Raw genomic sequence first — 18,255 nt, forward strand, 5'->3', positions numbered from 1 at the left:
CCTCAGGGATAGAAAAAGACAGTCCGAGGAATATAATCTATAATGTTGTAAGTATTTCTTAGGGGGCCAGATGGACCCATGTCCTTTTGGGGAGTTCACTTCATAGTCGATGTAGAGGCCTGACCACCGCATTGTATTTTTGAAACTGATGTTGAATAATACTGTTTGTCAACTATAATTATATATATACATATAGTCTTGGGACACGGAGTAGAGAGCGGGAACGGATTCAATGGAATTGTAATAGATAAGCATGATATCGGGGGTGGGAGGGCAATAGATGGGTTGTTACCTGGTGAGGGTGAAAAAGGGTAACTATTGTATTGTTGTGTACACCTGAAACTAACAATAAAAGAAATAGATTAAAAAAAATAAAAAAAAAGGTAAATCCTCTTTAACCACACCTCCCAGAGGCCACCAAGTGACCATCTGGTGTGACTCCTTCCCGTGGGCTGTCCATCAGCCGAACTCAACGTGGTGCTGACAGAATGCTCCTGCTCAGCTGGGATGGGATCTGGCCCATGCCATTATCAGTCTGCTAATGCACTTCAATTAAGGGAGGAAACAACACACTGTGCTAACAAGCAGCTCACAAGCAGACCCTGGAAATTGCAGAGGCAAGGAGGGGCGTCTCCAAGACTCCCCAGAAATCTCAGAAAGGGACATTCAATGAGAAATTTCCACCCAGTCATTACAGCAAGGTTTTGAATAAGTAAGACCCGGTGCAGGCGGGACGTGGCCCCTTGGGCGTGTGGGGGATGCATTGTAACCAGAACAGCCCTCCCAGCAGACTCTGCCAGAGACCTAAATGCAAACCTGGTATTTTAGCAGTGGGGCCTGGTAACCCCACTGCTAAAAAGTGACTTTCCTAAGACATGCTGGTGCACTTCCATGAGTGACTGTAGCAGCAAGGACTGAAGCACATGTCCCTCGAGGGGGCCTGGCTACATGAACACGGAGCACTGCGGGGAGGGGGGAACCTGGGTGTGCGAGCGAGGCTGCTGCGCTGGGGCCATCTGGGGGGCTGCATGCACTGCATTTCAGGTGTGACCCTCTTTTTCACACAGCACTAAGTCACAGCTACGGGAGGACAGTCTGGAAGGGCCTCGGGAAGCTTCTGTCACGTGTGAGCACCAGCACGGCAGCAAGAGGGCCCTCTCAATTTTACTTACAGACTCAGGATTCCATGACTTCTTTACAATGTGTATGTAACGGGTTAGTACTTAGAAACGTGTGTAAATGACAAAGAAGCTCGCTGCGAGGGGCCAGGCCACCTCCATGTGCTTCAGAAGTGAGCCTGAGGGGATAAAAGTGGGTGATGTGCTCCCCACCAGGGAGCCTGCTCAGTGGCACTCCCAGCTACCCCCAGGCCTTCTACAGAACGTGTCACAGGCCTCTGCTTCTTGAGAGTTGCATGGAATAAGGAGCGGCAGTGGGACCTGCAGCTTCCAAACCCAGAAGCTCAGCCCCAGCATCAGGACCTCCTGGGTGCAGTCGCACAGGTGGGCACCAGGAAGGGCCCCTCTCTGGCTGGGGACCCGGCCTGCCCGTTGCTCACCTGGATGAACCGCTGCTCCAGCACCTCGTGTTCCCACTGCAGGGCCTTGAGCTCTTTTTCGGTGACTTTCAAACGTGCTTTTGTACACTAGAGAGAAATGAGGAGGTGGGGGGCACAAAGCAGTCAGGATTCAGGAATCCAGGTAATATAGGCCACTGGAAGACGTCAAGGATAAAAACAGTCACCAGAAAGAATGGGCTCAAAGGCACAAGCGGCTCAGCCCCACCGGGCCTGTCTCCCAGCACACGGACTCGTCACAGAAACACTCAGGCCCCGTCCACCCTAAGGGCCAAGCCCTGCTCTGGGCCTCAGGAGGCATCTTGCTGACACTCCTTCTCTCCTGGGCCCAGAAGGAGCCAAGGACGGGGATGAATTCAGGTGGAAACTCACAGCCAGGATCTGCTTGTCCCTCTTGTGGTTCCCAAGCTGCTTCTGCATCTCATTCATCTCGTCCCGGGCCTTCTGCAGAGGGTCTGCCAGGCGCCGGTTCTGCGTAGATAGCTCCATCGCATCCTTCTCCAGGCGGTCTTCCTTCTTCCGCATGTCCTCCATCTGCTCCTGTCGGCATAAGTCACGTGCAGGAGGGTCAGCAGGCAGCATTGGGGCTGCGAGCTCGCACACCGAGGCCAGTCCTGCCGGCGGCACAGACGCAGACCACCTAGGCCTTTTTTATGTGTGAACACAGAATTCTGCACAATCTTAACTTATTCTGAATTCTCCAGGAATAGTTTCCATGAGATTGTGCTTTCTTCTGGACACCCCGAGGGGCATTCTCCACTGTGGGAACTCCATCACTGGAGTTCCCACAGTGCCCATACTCGGGTGACAATGACACCTGTCTGTGCCACCTGCACTTCTGCCTGAGCCTTTCCCTATCAGGACGCGCACTGTTCTATTACTCCCCTGACGCTACGGCGAGGGCGACATCCTGACTGCTTTCAGCTACAGGTGTAGACAGGTTATATCACCTGTGGGTTTTCATCAAGGACAGTGAGGGGCATTATGAGGTCACTGTACAGCGGGGCCCCGGCCCAGCCCGCGGGCACCTTGAGGGAGCTGATGAGGGCCAGGTTGTTGAGGGTGATGTCATTATAGTAGTTCTTGATGTCCGTGAAGGCCTCCTCGTGCCGCTGCATCAGCACGCTGATCTGGCTGTTCTTCCTCTCCTCCACTTCATGGATCTCGGTCTTTCTCCGCAGGTCAAGCTCATCCCTAAGCATCTTCATCTTCTTATCATACTTGGCCTCAATTTCTGAAAGACAGCGGCACACAGAGCAGCTCAGCAGAGAAGGAACAGGTGACCCTGTACACAGGCCCAAGCACGCCCAGCGGGACTTAGGCTGTGCCCAAGGGCGGTGGGTTTAGGTGGAGTTTTTTCGGCTGCTGCTCACAGGCCACGCTCAGCACACCTGCCGCTGTCTGTTGTCCTCTGCCTGTGGCAGGCATTGCTCACCGATCCCTGCATGGGGCTCCCAGTAGCTGAGTGTCAACGGATCCCAGCGGGCACCAGCCATGGCCCAGGGAGCCACCCAGCCACACCATGGGGCTTTATTAGTAAACCAGACAGACTTCTGAAATGAAGGCCTCCTCGGGCCAGGGGTCATGGAAAAGGCTGTCCACGCGTGTGGAAGTGGGCGGTGACCACAGCCTCCCCAACTTATATGGAAGCTATTCTGGGACTCTGGGCCGTCCATCGCCCGGGAAACTACCATGTTCCCTGGCTGCAGAGCTGGGCTGCTGTAACCTGTTGTAGGAGTCCTGTGACAAGTCCTGCAGGCAAACTGCTTTCTGATGGCAGGGGCCCTGGCACCATCTCCCACAGCACGCATCTGGGACACTGACCTCTCACTTGCCTCTCAAAGTCATTCCGCATCTTGGTGATATCCTCAGTGTGTTTCTGGAAAGGCAGAAGCCGACCGTTACTAGGTGACAGACAGAAAGCCCAGCTCAGTAAGCCCTGTGCTGCTGTGGGCAGGCGCTGGCTTCCCCGTCTGCGAGCTCATGGACACACACCCAGAGTAACTTGGTGTGGTAACTCCCATGTGTGGTAACTCACTTCCCTTGGCTACAGTCACCTCTGAGCTGGAGAGAACGTTAACACACAACATGAGCACTGACCGCGCTTGGCCCCTTGCCTGACCTGCCTGTGGATGGACAACAGTGGCCACGCCCACACAGGCCTGCAGACTCTCCAGGTGCCCGCTAACCTACTGTACCTGGGGCTCAGAGCAACATGAAAAACTACGTCAATACGTAGAATGTAAGAATTCTGAATAAAAAATGTTAGTTATTTTTTAGAGCAGTGTTTTTACACAAAAGGAAACTCGGACCACGTAACCCCTCCATATGCAGGCCTTGGGCAAGCAGATAGCCTCACATCACTGAATTCACTGGAAACCAGCTTTTTGTAAGCTTCTGTCAGGAAAGATCAGACAATTCTTGAGGGTCCACAACCTTAGCACCCTCAGGCTTTCCTGCAAAGTCTGCAATATTACCGAATTTTTTCCAGACCCAGTTGAGGCTGGGCTGCCTTCACATGAAGCAAATGTGATGACAAAGTCTTCTCAACCTGTGGCCAGGAAGAGCCTTTGAAAACCAAAGTCAGACCATCCTCACCCTGCCCAAATCCTGCACAAACCCTGACTCAGCCAGGCTCAAGGCCCCAGTCGTGCCTGGCCGCCTTGCTCCTGGCTTCTCTGGGTCCTCACGCTGGTCCATGTCCTAGCCCTTCTCCTGGCCTGCTCCCCCAGCCTGGTTCAGCCCTTACCGCCTTTGCCCAAATGTCACCTTCTCAGTGAGGCATTCCCAGAACAGCCTGGAGACAAATGCACACCCCCCTCTTCCCTGCTGTGCTCTTCCTACAGCACTTCTACCCAGCAGGGTGCTGTGTACCACTGACACCTGTCTTCTTTGCTGTGTGCAATCCCTCCTTTCCAGGCCATCAGCATACGTAGGAGGGCTCTTTGTCAGTCCTGTTCCTCCACGTCCTCGAGATCAGAACCAGGCCTGGCACTCGGCAAACAAGTTCCAACCCTCCCCGAATAGACCAAAGGGTCTCAAAACTCAGCCAGCTGCTCATGACAAACGCTCATGGCTGCCTGTGGGCTGGCCTGCTAGACACTTTTCCGGTTGTTTCCCTGATATTTGCCCTGGGAAAGCGGCTGGGTACCAGGTGTCAGCAGCACGTGGAAAGGAACCCTGAGCTGGGTTTTCCGCATGTCAGCTTGTGGCTCAAGTCTGAGACAGAATTCTGCACTTGGCCCCCAAATTGGGTCTGTATGACTACATGCTTTTTAAAAAGATATTTTGATTAATTGCCAAAACACGCTAATTTTTACACAAAACCGTGAATTCTCAGTTGCTGTTGAGTAATGAGGAGCTTGCTGTCCCGGCAGCCAGCCGGTGACCTACCAGTCGTAGGTTCTTCACTGCTGCCTCATTGGCCAGCTCCTGCTCCTTCAGCTCCACCTTTAGCGCCCGAGTGTCCCGGCGCAGAGTGCCCTCCTGCGCCTGGTGCTCCTTCTGGGCCAGCTTCATGGCCACTGTGCCCTCAGCCTTCATCTCTGTGAGGTTGTTCTGATGCTCATACAGGAGGTGCTTCACCTTCTGCTTATAGACCTGTGGGCGGGAGGAGCTGCACCTGTTCACCGGCCCCACACACTGCAACACACGCACATGCTACTGCACACATGTGCTGACCTGCACCCGCACACACACTCCAGCATCTCCACAGTGACTGCAGCAGGACCGGCAGCCTGGCCCCACTCACCTTGATCTCCACCTGGTGCCTCTCCTCCGCCTCCTCCATCTCCCGGTCTTTGTTCCGCAGCTCGGCCTTCTTCTCCTCCAGCTGCCTCCGGGTGATCTCCCAGAAGGTGTGGATCTTGTCCCGTTCCAGCTGGAAGTAGTTGCGCTCCTCCCGCTCACGGTCCAGCTCCTCCCGGATGTGGCTGACATGCTCCTCCACCTGGCAGGCAGAGCAGACCCCTGCCAGGGACCAGACGGCCCCCACCTCAAGGGTGTGTGAGAGAAGAAAGGCCAGCAAGAAAGAGGGTGGGGCCCCTCATCTAAAAATACATGAGAGCTGGGCCGGCCCAGTGGCTCAGTTGGTTAAGAACTCTCTCAAGAGTGTGAGCTCTGAGCAACAGGGTCGTCAGTTCAATTCCCGGCCTGAGCTGAGCTGCCGCTGAGCTGCCAACAGGTGGCAGGATGGCTCAGCTAAAAAAATAAAATAAAATAACTAAAAGAAATAATAAAAATTAAAATACATGAGAGCTAAAAGTAAGGAGTTAAAATGTAATGCTGGGAAGGCTGCAGAGACAGGATACTTTCAGTAAATAGCAAAAATCTCTGAATTTGGCCAATAATCATAAATGTATGATATCCTTTCACCCATTCCTGGGAATTTATACTACAGAAATTTCTCAAAAGAACACAAGAGCTTTCTGCTCAAACATATTAGCCACATCATTATTAAAAGAGCAAAAAAATTAAAAAGAAAACGATGTAAGATGATTTTATAATATGGGAATGGTTGAGAAATTGGAGTATATCAACTAGAGGATGATATAGCCCAAAGTTACAAACATATGAAAATAATACAGCAGCATGCAAACACGTTCACAAAATAACGCTGAATGAAAAAAAGTTCACCTTTAATGATATATGTTAGGCAAAAAATATACAAAACCAGCAGACCCCTAACAATCAAGAGGTTTAGTCCAGAGCCCACTGTCTTCACTCAATGTCGTCTCCCTGCGTGGATGGGAGGTCCTCACTCAATGTCGTCTCTCTACGAGTTTTCAGGAGCCTTTTAATTGAAATTGTAATTATATAATTCTGTTCTCTAGCCCTTAACTTCATCAAAATGGACAAGTGGCTTAAAATAATTCCTAGTGTTTCATGGTAAATAAGATTAAAAGGATACTATATATACATACATTGGTAACAGCTCTGTAAACCTCAGGAGCATAAAAGGATAAGCTTGAAAGGAAATACAGAAAATTAAAAATCACTTGTATATCAGAAAAACATTTCCTTCCGAATTCCTACCACAGCATAACAATGTTCTTCAGTGTGGCTGTATTGTAATTTAAAAAAATATCTACTAAATAAATAAATAAATAAATAAATAAATATGTACTGAGCTTGAGGACTTTGGAGCTGATGGGACTATGGGAATGGGGACGGTACACCCTAGTTTGGACAGGATCACAGAAGCCAGATGCGGGGAGAGGAACAAAGAAGCAGAGGGCAAGACGAGGGGCACTTGTCTCAAAGAGGTTTATGGAGACAGGTGGGCAGAGGTGAGCTGGAACAGCACTCCCACCCTCCAGCCCAGGCCTCAGGCCAGCAGCTCACCTGCTCCTTGCTCATGTCCACCGGGGGGAGCCCATCCACAATCGGGGTACCTTTGCCTTTCCCTTTCTTGCCTTTCTTTTTGGGTGCCTTTGGTTAAAGAAAAGGAGACTGGGTAAGGAACAGAGGCTCTGTGGAACGGCCTCACTTTCCGGCTGGCTCAAATTCCTGGTCGGGGTCACTTGGGAGATGAGCACCTGGCCTGGAACCGCTACGTACCGCTTCTGACTCATGCCCCACCTGGAGCACATCACTCTACCCTAAGGTTCACACCCTTACCACACTCACATTCTCTGTTGACCCCTTTGGAGAAGTAAAGAGAAATCTTCGTTTTCAAAAGAGAACATTTTCTCCCTCAGAAAGGAACGGAGGGGCACTTGTTCCAAACGCGATCTACGATACATGGCAGGGACCTCCTTGGCGTGGATGCAAAGTGCACTTGGCCTCAAGAGGAGGAACCCCAATCCATAGTGTCAGGTGCTGCCATGCTGGCTACAGGGCCTGGTAAGCAGCAGAGAGAAGCTGGCACGAAGCTGCTGAGCATGTGCTGGGACTAACGCCTCCACATAGCGACCGAGGGCAGCATATGAGGCTTTCCTTCTTCCAACATAAAACTCCTTCCCAGAAGCCTGGTCCACCACACAGCGGACGGTTCACGGCGTCACGCGTGACACGATGAAGGAGAGAGCCTTCCACCCCCCAGTCACATGTTGAGGGCCATTTAAGCAGATACAGAATTTCCAAATCCTTATCCTTCTGCCTTCACTTCTCCCAACTGTCTGTGGCCCATGCATTCATGTGTGTGGGTCTATATGTCTCTGTAACGTTTTTAACATTACAAACAATTTTATGTGTAAATCTTAGAAAGAAAACGTAAAGAAGCAACAGGAAAAAAGGAAAAGCATCCATATTCCCACAAGGTAGTAACCAGCACAAATAGTTTGCTGGTCTTTTTCCAGGTGACTTTTCTAAAGACCCATCCGCTGAAATCTGCACTAATGTGCCCTCTTTCTAATCCCTGTCTCCAGGAAGTCCGCCATCACAGGGTCCTCACCACTTAGCATCTGGGACATCGCAGGCAACTGCAGGGGCTCCCCCACAGAGACAGTCACCCCACCAGCTGATACCCACCTGCCTCGAAACTGAGTTACCGACAACTCCTTTTTGGGGGGCAGCTGAGGGCCCCATTACATGAGAGGCAAATGCGGAGAGCTGGTGAGGCAGAGCACTCCCACCCTGCTCTTCTCGGTACAGGCCTGACTCGTTGGAGGCTCTCCAAGCAAACGGCAGTTCCTATACCCTGAGGCTCTGCCCTGGGTGCCCCATGGGCACTGGACCCTCTGTCCAGGTCCCCTTGATGTAGAGGGGCCTCTAGCCACCCTGGCGTGCCCCAGGCTCTCCATCTCAGAGACTGGAGGTCCTAAGGTGACACCCCTAGGCCCCAAGGATCTGACGGACTGAGCCTTCCATTCCGGGGAGGGCATCCCCTTGACCCAGGTTCTCTTCTGAACAGCTGGCACATCGGACCCTCTGTCTTGGGGAGCGGAGTGGGGGGATGTCCTGTGACCACCACCGTGAGCACAGAATCCTGGAGAGCCCAGATCGCTCAGCTACAAGAGCCTGCGGGAACCGGGATCCACAGGGGCTCCACGCACGAGAGCACCAAGGTCTCAATTCCAGGAACCCCCGAACCCAGGCCTCCCCGTCCGGGGTCTCTCTGCGCACAGGGCCGCGAACAGCCCAGCCCGCCCCGCCTCACCATGGCTCCAAACGCCCGGCCCCGCCGCGACGAGCCAACGAAAGCGCCCTCCGCGCTGAGGCTGCGCCGTCTCCCAGCAACCGCTGTGCGGCCCCGCGCGAAGTATCGCAGATCCTCGCGAGACTCCTCAAGCCCCTACAGGCCCTGGTAACGATGGGAGTGCGTCCCTAGCAACAAGCATTGAACCCGGCCACCGGATGCCGGAGCCGGGTAGGTCTTGCCTGCAGCTGGTCATCATTCGCGCTCTTGATCTCGCCGATCCCCCGAAACGCTTGCGGGATGTACGTGTGCATTGCCGGTCTCCCCCGAAAGTTCCATGGAGAGGGGAGGCGCTGTCTCGTCCACTTCTTACCTACAGTGCCCAGAACAGTACATAGCATGTGCTCAATGAAGATGCCTTCAGCGAAGGAGGGCGGGAGGGAGGAAAGCCCTGCTACCCCTGGCTCCCGGACATTAGATTCCAATTTGGGCTGAGATTCTGCCCCAAAGCCTGACCCCACCATACCCACCTTTGAAGATCCTCGCCTATGCCCCCCCCTCCCCCAACCTGCTGAGGATGGAGGATAGCCCGGTTTCCACAAACCATCAGAAGAAAGCAAAAGTAAAAACAGAAAAACATGTTTCAGCTAACTCCAATGTTTTGAAATCAGCAAGTATCCCCTTTACAAAAATAAACTGCCCTGCCTGAAGGGGCCTCTTCTGTGGCTCCCTGTTCCCTGGTGATTAAAAACTAGAAACCTCTGCCTGAGAGGTCCAGAGAGGCAGAAAAAATAAGTTACCAGGTCCCTTTCCTAACCATTTTACAATTTCCAAAGCGAATTTGATCCCTGCCAACACACCATTACCTGCATGTAGCACTCGGTGTCACCCAGGAGGCAGACAGCTTGTCACAAGGAGGGGTCCATCTTCACACACCATTTATGGTCTTTTTCCAACACGCTCAACCCTAGCATCTTCTGAACTAGCAGTTTTGTTGCAGGTCGTGTTTCCCCATCTGTTTGGGGATGGAGAAGATTCCAGAATCTTCTTCCCCTGGAGAGTTGCACTGGGGACGAAGTGTGAGTAATGAAGAAAGTCTGTCCAACGCAGGGGGAAAGAAGAACGTCTTATGAGCTGGGCTTGCGCAGGCCGCAGGCACCCACACGGTGGCCAGCAGAGATCTGAGAGCCTCATTGATGAGCCTGACAGGCTTCCTGTTTGTCCACCCAAGCGCTGATTGTTCTTGGAGTGGAGCAGCCATTTGAAAGGGCTGCAATGACCTAGTTTCCACAGAGTGTGCTTGATTTAGATTGGGCCCTGGGGCCGTTATGGGGTCTGGTCCTGTCACCATGCTGGGCCACCCAAGAGCCTGCACATCAGTGCCAGACACCACTGGCCTGATAGGGGCCTCCTCCCTGGAGACCTGGGCCTCCTAGAGGGGATTTGGCAGACAAGACAGTGCAGCTGGGTAACACAGTGGGGTAACTATTATTATTTAACACTGGCTTTGCAGACCCAATATGCTAGGTGCCTCATGCTGACTGCTTTTGCTTTAGAAGTCTTGCTGGGAGTCCTGAATTAAATAAACGCATTAGCAATAATTCCTTTCAGCAAAAAGGGCAAGGATAGGAGGGTTAGCTCAGGATACGCACACAGGGTGTTCATTGGTCACAAAACAATATTGTAGCCTGGCTCATGAGCATGGGCTGCAGGAGCCCTGGGGTCCCAACAAGACCCACAGCAACCTGTGCTTTTCATATTGGATCTCAGTTCAGATTTTTAGAAAAGAGCCTTTTCTTCACATGCATGGCTTAAAATACTTTTATTCAGCATCAAGCTGTGCAGCTCAGAAACCCAGATAAATGGCATCTGAGTTTTGAACAAAATCACAGAGCAGATGTTAATACACACAAACCACTGACCACGTTCTCCACTGTTTGGCTCTTCCTAACGCCGACTCACTTGGTCGTCCAGGTAAACTGCTCAGGGGAGGCCTGGATGTCAGGACGACTAAACTCTCTTAGAGATAAATAGCGATGTATTTATCTATGTGTGAAATGATACAAAGCACAGACCTTGGGTTCAGGCCTCCTGGCTTTCAGGGGCTGGCTGGGCAACCTTGTTCGGGTTACCAGCCCTCTCTGCGCTCAGTTTCTTCACCTGGAAAACCAGAATATCGTCTTCTTAGGATCACTGGGAGAATTAATGTGATATTGTTTGTGCAGCCTACCAGCGTTTGGAGGTGGGGCTTGATTGAACCGTTTGGTACTCTCAGCAAGCCCAGACCCTGCCCTGGTTTCTAGGAGCGCCCTCCCTGCCCGCCACCATCTCCTTATCGCCCACCGTCCAGCCTCGCCTTTAAACGCTTTCGCCTCCACCCCCCCACCCTGTGTTTCTTCATAACATTTATTACAACCTGCAGTTCTACGCTTATGTTGGCCCCGCCCTTGCTTCTCCCTATGTGAAGCGCCGGCTCGTAGTTGGCGCCCCATAAATATCTGGGGCTGAACAAATGGACGGAAGTCGGCGCGGCTGCGGGATGAGTGTGCCCAAAGGGGTGGGAGGCCGCGGGCAGGTCCGGGGTCCGCGAGCCGGGAGCGGGGGTCCGCAGGGCCCGGGGCGACAGGGGGCGCGCGAGGACCTGGGCGGGGCCGCACCTGTGCTGCGGGGCTGCGGGGAGAATGGGGCGGCCGGGGCCCCGGAGCAGCTGCGCGCCCCGCCCCGCGGGCTCCTCCCCGCCGCCGCGGCCCCCCGGCTGCTGCCCGATGCGCTGCGCCGGGATCCAGGGACGAATCGACACCGCAGCTGCAGGGTCGCCCCGGCCGGGTGACGCCGAGGCCCGCATGGAGGCCCCGGAGGGCGCCGGGCCGCGAGGTGAGTGCGGTCCCAACCCCCCAGGAGCCCCCGAGCTGCGCCTGCCCCGCAGCATCCGGCCCCTTCTCCCGGCCCCGCTCACCCGCCGTGCCCGGGGGCCGCGAAGACTATCTGCCGCTCCGCGTCCCCGCCGCTCCCGGCCGAGCCGAGGAAGCCTGGTCCGCCGCACCGGGCTGCGGGCACCTCCCGGGATCCGCCGCAGCTCTGGGCTGGGGGCGCGCAGACCGCGTCCCCGCCCCCTCGTCCTCTGCGCTCCGGGCCCCCGCAGGAGTGCCTGGCGTGCTCCTGGGTGGGTGGCCCAGAGTTTCGTCCTGAACCCCTCCCAGCTGCCGAGCCGTGAATCCGGGAGTCAGGGGATGGGGCGTGCCGGGGCCGGAGTTTGGGGTCCTGGCGACGAGGCGTGGGGAGCGACGCCGCTCTCTTGGCCGCGCGTCTGCTTTGTTCGCCCAGCAGCGGCTCCGGGGGGCTAGGGCGGCAGTGGCGCGGCACCCGACTAAGGGAGGGTCTCAGAGGGGGTACGGCTTCTGCGGTGGGGCGGGGGGATGGGGGCTCCGATGCCTGCAGGGTTGCCAGCCTGGGCGAGGTCCAGAGGAACACACATCTGGGAGGGCAGGTGTGCACGGAGTGACCCCTCCTCGCACTCCGTCGGCTGTCCGGGAGTCTGGCAGTTGAGGCCCTACCGTAGTGGGAGGAAGCCGTAGGAGCCCCTTCAAGCCCTTTCAGGAAGTGTTTGTAGACGCCATCCGCCTGGGAACTTGGATGCAAACTGCACGACTCCTCCAGCCGCCTGTCTGGTCAGGCCCCAGGTTCATCCATGGTTTCCTGGAGGTCCCATCCCAGGGAGCCACTCCCTGACCACACAGGGACCCGCGAGGGCTCCCCCAGTGACACCAGTGGCCTCTTCTGGAACGCAAAGGGCTGGTCGCGGGAGGTGTCTGGAGGTAGTGGGTCCATGGTTGCTGTTTGTAGCCTGAGTGGCGCAGGTGCACCCCACATGGCTGTCCCTCTCCGCAAGCACCACCAGACACACCCAAGGGCTAGTGGGTATGGGTCTTCTTTGTTTTGTCATTTGTGGGAGGAATCCAGCTTTTTCTCACAACTGACAATACCAGAAACCCCCATTCCCACCCCCTTGCTTCCCCTTGGAAGCTTTGTGGGGATGCAAAGGGTTGGGATAGGGAGCATGCAGCTGTGAGATGTGGGCAAAGCAGGCGCCCGCTGAGCCTGTGTGTCCACTTGTCCGTGGAGACAGCCCCCTGGCCCAGCAGGGCTGTGGGGGAAGGAGCTGAACTCAGTTTCTGAATCTCATTGGCAGCCTCAGACAGACTCATTCAGTGCACACACAGGTACCTGCCGGATGCCTGCTCTGTGCTGGGGCCACGCTCAGGACTCACCTGTTAGCCCATAGCCATTTCCTGCCTGCACAGCAGGTTGGTCATCTCCACTCCATGGACTCTCAGGTCACGTGTGGGTGAACTGATGCTCTCTCAGTTCACTGACTTTTGAAAGCTGTATTTCGGAGGCTGTGGAGCACACACCCGAGAGTACACAGCACGGTAAAAGCCCCCAGTGCCACTCCCACCTGACCAAGCAGTCCACCACCAGCCTCCTCCCTTCAGGAGTAATTTGTAGCAAATCTAGACATATTATTTCATCCATAATTATTTCTGAAATTCTCTCTAAAAGATAAGGCTTTTATAGAGCATAATTAAAATCTCATTTTTGGACCTAAATGAATTAACAATAATTTCTTCATTAGCAAAGTGTGCGTGCAGACACAAAGGTGAGAAGTGAGTGTTGGTGTGGTGGACAGTGTATTTCTTGAAGGGCCACAAATGTTGCCTCTGGGAAGGGAAACCAGGATTTGAGCCACCACCACCCTGTACCCCACCCTCCATGCCCGGGAGAAAAGCTGAGCCTGGGCGGGGCCCACCCAGCAGCATCAAAATGCATGGTGTGGTGGGGGGGACACTGAATCCAGGGACAAGGTTTGGGGAAATGGGGTGCGGGAGCCCCACCTCTGTGACCATTTCTCCCTCCCTGCAGCCATTTTGTTTTTTATTACGTTCATTCACTTCATTAGTTTGTTCGCTTTGCTCGTGGGTGTGTGCAGAGTGCCTCCTTGATGCTGGGGCAAGGCCTTGGACACAGCAGGGAACTTGAGATTTAGGACAAGTTCTCTGCACGAATGTGCTGGAAAATAGGTCAGCGGCATAGCACAAGGTAACCCTATCGGCTCCACTCACACAGCTATGCGCCCTGGGTGGGGGCAGATGGTGGCACCCTAACTCCAGTCTCGCCATAGTGCACTGCACTGGGCTGAGACCAGGGTATTGCTGGCCCAGTTGCCAGCCCTCCTGGGAGCTGCTGAGCCCATCCAGCTTGCAGCTCAGTGGCCTACCGAGCAGGTCACCTGTGCCTGCCTGAGACACCACTACTCTGCTCCACACCCCAGGAAGATCAGTGGGTCTCACCTGTGGAGAATGTGTCCCTCTGTCTTACAAGGTATCATACTGATCTTTCAGACAGCTGCTTATTAACTGTACTATGGGGTAGTGGGCTTATTCATTCAACAAACATTTATGGTGCACCTACTGCGTGCTAGGACCAAGCCTAGGTCCTGGTGCTCACACTTCTCACACCCAATCCCAGCCTTTGAGCCTGGAGCCTGGTGCATAGTAGGTGCACAGCAAATGTGAGTGCATGCCAAGTCGTCCTGGCTTTGCCCTTCAACTCCAGCCCAAATCAACCTTTGTTTCCATTGAGGGTTTCTTTAAGTTGGAATATAATTCACGTCACAAACTTCAGCCTTTTGAAGTGTACAGTTCAGTGCAGTTAGTATACACATGGTCCCCAACTTACGATGGTTCAACTCAATGATGTTTCGACTTTACAATGACCCACAGCAATCCACAGTGCAAAAGTTCTTTGAATGTGGAGTTTGGGCCTCCCGAGGAGCACGATGAGATAGTCTCTCATGACCTGCAGGCAGGCTAATTAATGTACATGTCCTGAGCACCTGGGGGGTGGGCTGGGCTAAGCTGCAATGTTCAGTAGGTTAGGTGCATTACGTGCCTTTGTGACATGATATTTTCAAATTACAATGGGTTTATCGGGGACGTAACTCCATCACAAGTCAATGAGCATGTTTTCAAAAAGTTGTGCAACCATCACTATCACCTTCTTTTAGAGTATATCACCCCAAAAAGAAACCCCATACCCAGTAGCAATCATTCCCCATTCCACACACACTGCCCTGCCCCTGGCAACTAACAATCTACTATCTGTGTCTTCTGATTTACTATTCTACTCTATGTAGATTTGCCCATTCTGGACAACTGGATAAATGGAATCATAACATGTGGCCTTTGTCACTGGATTCTTGCCATGTTTTCAAGGTCTACCCACATTGTAGCTTGTATCAGTGCTGCGATCCTTTTTGTAGCTGGGTAGTATTCCATTGTGTGGATGGGCCACGTTTGTTTATACCTCATCCATTGACGGCCATTTGTGTTTGATTCCACGTTTGCCTCCTGTGAATAATGCGGGGTGGACATTCGTGTGCAAGTGCTTGTGTAGATACGTGCTCTCAGTTCTTCTGGGTTTAACTGTAGGAGTGGAACTCCTGGATCACATAGCGACTCTACGTTTAATAGTTTGAGTCTACAGTGGCTGTACCAATTTACATGCCAAGATCAACCCTGCCCCCTCCTGGGGTCTCCAGACCTCCTGTGTCCCTGGTACCTGCACTGGCATTTTGACTCTTAATCTCCTATTTCCATTACTTTCTTCTAGCAAGAAGATCAGTGTCCTTGATGGCAGAAGCTACATCTTCTGCTTTTTCCTCCCCTACAGCTTTGACACAGGCCAGGGCATCAGGATTTATAAAGACTTGGCCACTGCCAAAGAGAGAGGGAAAATAATAAAAAAACTAGACACATGCCTTATTCCATCGACTCTGACACACAGATGCTTTGCTGTTTCAGAGATGTTGCAAGTTGATAAAAGGTGCTTCTTACAGTCAGTGCAACAGTCCACTCTGCCTGTGGGGGTCTGCCCCAGGGGCTTTCCAAGGATCTATAATGCGTCCCAGGATCTATAATGAGGCGTATCGACGCCCCCAGCTCCCCTCCACAAGATGGGGAAGGTGTGTGCTGTTTGGCTAAGGTCCTGCTTGGCCCCCACCCCCATCTCAGCACTGGTGGACATCATCCTTCCCACCTGGACTGCGTTCTTCCCAAAATGCAAGTAGATGCTGTCCTACTCAGCTCAAAGCACATCAGCAGCCTCCCCCAGTTCACTGAGTAGCAACCAACTGTGCACCCCCTTCCATGTCCCTTCAGGTATGGCACAGCTCCCACCCACCTTCAGACCCCTCCACTAAACAGGAGAACAGCCCCCACTGCTCCCCAGCACTTCCCACCCTCGAGAGGGCCAGAATTATCTCCTTTGTCCATGCCACAGAGTGGGCACTCAGGAAATCTTTGAGGGCTGGCTGCCTGGCTGGATGATGGATGGTGGATGGATGGATGGTGGATGGACAGATGGATGCCTTCTTGTCTAGATGAGGGGCCCCACCCAGCGACACAGAGACAGAGCACTGTGAGCAGACAGCCTCTGCCCCACCTTCTTTCAGAAGAACATTTCCACCTGGGTCGGGCCCAGGGTCAGGGGTCTCTCCTCCCTCTTCTGGCCCATTCCCAGCCCTGTGGCATGAGCGGAGACAGAGGTCGGCAGGTGGTGTCTGAGAGATTGGACTCCATCATCTTGTGCTGTGTGTCTGGGACGAGCAAGGCCACTCGGGGCCACATCTCTAAAACACAAAACTCACTGTCCCTCCCTCATAGCTGGCTGTGACATTAGTTGAAATACTAAGTGCCTGGATGGTGCCTGGTACTGTCACCGTGAGTGACTGTCGCTATTGTCATTACCCCAGAGCCACCTGCTCCATTTGGAGACTCTACACAAATGGCGGCAGCATCTGCCCTGAGCCCCTAGCCCAGACAGTGACCCACCACACCACAGGCCACCTGTGTAGAAGCGTCTCAGAATTATAGCCAGCAGGACACAGATGTATCACCGTGCCACCCCCACCCCCACCCCCACTTAAGGAGACAAAACAAAGTGTCCTACAGAGTAAAGTCTGCCCCCCACCCCCCACCCAGGACTTCCCCACGCTGGACTGGGGCTCTCAGACAGTTGGTCTGAGCTTCCAGGCAGAGGTTCCCACTCGCCAGCCCAGAGCAGGGGCCGAATCACATCTCATCTCTCGTGCCCTCTGGGCAGGAAGGTGTCCTTGCTAGGCCAAGGGCCAGGAGGGGGGCGGGGTGTAATTCTACCCTCCAAGGAAGCTGAGAAGCCACACTGCAAATGCAGCAGACGTGGGAACCAGATCCCGTGGCCCAGGCCCCATGTGACACAGCACGGTGCAAAGCTTCACAGGCCACCAGTCAGCAGGTCCACCCTCCCTCAGCCACTCTTCCAGGGAGGGTGGTGCCCTCCTAGAGGCTAGGGTGGCCCTGCCGCCCTGCAGCTGTGAGCCGATGTCATGTTCCCACTCAGTGGGGGACCCTACAGACACACATGTCCGGCATGGCGGCATCCAGACTGCTGTCCACACTGTCAGGGAAAATTGGCCCACCCCTCACAGGCAGCTGTTGGCACAGAGGGCCCGAGCTGGGCTCCCCTCGGTGCGCCAGCCGAGGCAGCTGCTCCCGGGGCTCCATCCACGCCCTGCTCTCGGCATTCAGCCGCCAGACAAGGGCGAGTGCAGGGCACTGCTGAGGGGCACCCAGGCCTCATCCAGTCAAGTCTTCACTGCGCAGCCACTCAGCTGGGAGTCCCAGGAGAAGGCAGTGATGTGCGGGCGGGCTCTGCGGTTGTGGGTGGAGGGGTGTGCCTTGAGAGCAGCAGAAGGTGTGTTTGGAACTCTTGGGGGCAGTGGTCCCATCTCTGAGTGGCAGTCTCCACCAAGGAGATCCCTGAGGGTCCTCCTGCTCTAATCGCACACAAAAAATTGTGAAATATAAAACAACGAGCAATTACATTTTTCAAGGAAAAAAAATACATAGAAAAGACCTGGAGGAACATTGTCCCAACTGTGAAGTGTAGTTGGTGGCAGGGGGTCTGCTGCTCCCCCATTCTGTACCTCACAGAGCAGCAGTCATGTTGCAGGTTCTTTGAAAGCAGTCAGTCCACAAGGACAGACAGGCAAGTGGGGGCCGTTTGGGACCAAAGGGAACCAAAGGGCAAGGAAATGCAGGCGTGACCGCTGGGCCCCTGGTTGGGCCAAAGTAGGGACAGGTGACAGTGTCGGGTCACTGGGGACTCTGAGCTGATGGGACCAGCAAGGAAGTCCCCATGACACCTGCGTGGCCTGAGTTCATTCAAGCTCATGTTCCGGGCCAGGGTCTGGAGGCCGTCCATCCCCCCTTGTCCACAGTAGGCCGCACCCTGAGGCAGGACCAGCCTCCGCAGAGAAGCGCCACTGCCCCTACTCTGGGAGCCTGGCCCGAGGCCACCTCGAGCACCCTGCTCACTGCCCAGCACCTCAGAGGGCCCATGAGCCAACTTCTCCAGTACTCGCCACCTGTGTCCTGCTGGGCAGAGAGCCCCCGTATCTCCTCCCAGGAAACACGTTCTTTCTTTTTTTTTTTTTTTTAAAGATTTTTATTGGGGAATTGGGGGGATGGGAACAGTGCTGGGGAATTGGGGGAAGGGGAACAGA

General features: G+C 54.2%; 2 protein-coding genes across 4 annotated transcripts in view; one reads left to right on the forward strand and one right to left on the reverse strand.

Annotated features, from left to right (window-relative positions):
- Positions 1–10,403, reverse strand: part of DRC4 (dynein regulatory complex subunit 4) — a 15,872-nt gene extending 5,469 nt beyond the window's left edge. Inside the window, exons 1-9 of one of the 3 annotated variants that reach the window (XM_019642378.1) lie at positions 9,521–10,403; positions 8,676–9,027; positions 6,920–7,006; positions 5,328–5,525; positions 4,970–5,176; positions 3,401–3,455; positions 2,605–2,810; positions 1,949–2,116; positions 1,559–1,645 (exon numbers count right to left, since the gene is read on the reverse strand). In XM_019642378.1, the coding sequence (XP_019497923.1) occupies positions 1,559–1,645; positions 1,949–2,116; positions 2,605–2,810; positions 3,401–3,455; positions 4,970–5,176; positions 5,328–5,525; positions 6,920–7,006; positions 8,676–8,678 (1,011 nt within the window). In that variant the 5' untranslated portion in view covers positions 8,679–9,027; positions 9,521–10,403. The other 2 variants (XM_019642368.1, XM_019642385.1) reach the window with 2 other exon arrangements.
- A 787-nt stretch (positions 10,404–11,190) lies between these two features.
- The window catches only part of DBNDD1 (dysbindin domain containing 1), a 10,138-nt gene continuing 3,073 nt past the window's right edge, over positions 11,191–18,255 (forward strand). Inside the window, exon 1 of the mRNA XM_019642394.1 lies at positions 11,191–11,528. Within this exon, the coding sequence (XP_019497939.1) occupies positions 11,336–11,528 (193 nt within the window). The 5' untranslated portion in view covers positions 11,191–11,335. The remainder of the gene's footprint in view (positions 11,529–18,255) is intronic.

This window comes from Hipposideros armiger, unplaced genomic scaffold (assembly GCF_001890085.2).
Source record: "Hipposideros armiger isolate ML-2016 unplaced genomic scaffold, ASM189008v1 scaffold_4, whole genome shotgun sequence".
Taxonomy (NCBI): Eukaryota; Metazoa; Chordata; class Mammalia; order Chiroptera; family Hipposideridae; genus Hipposideros; species Hipposideros armiger.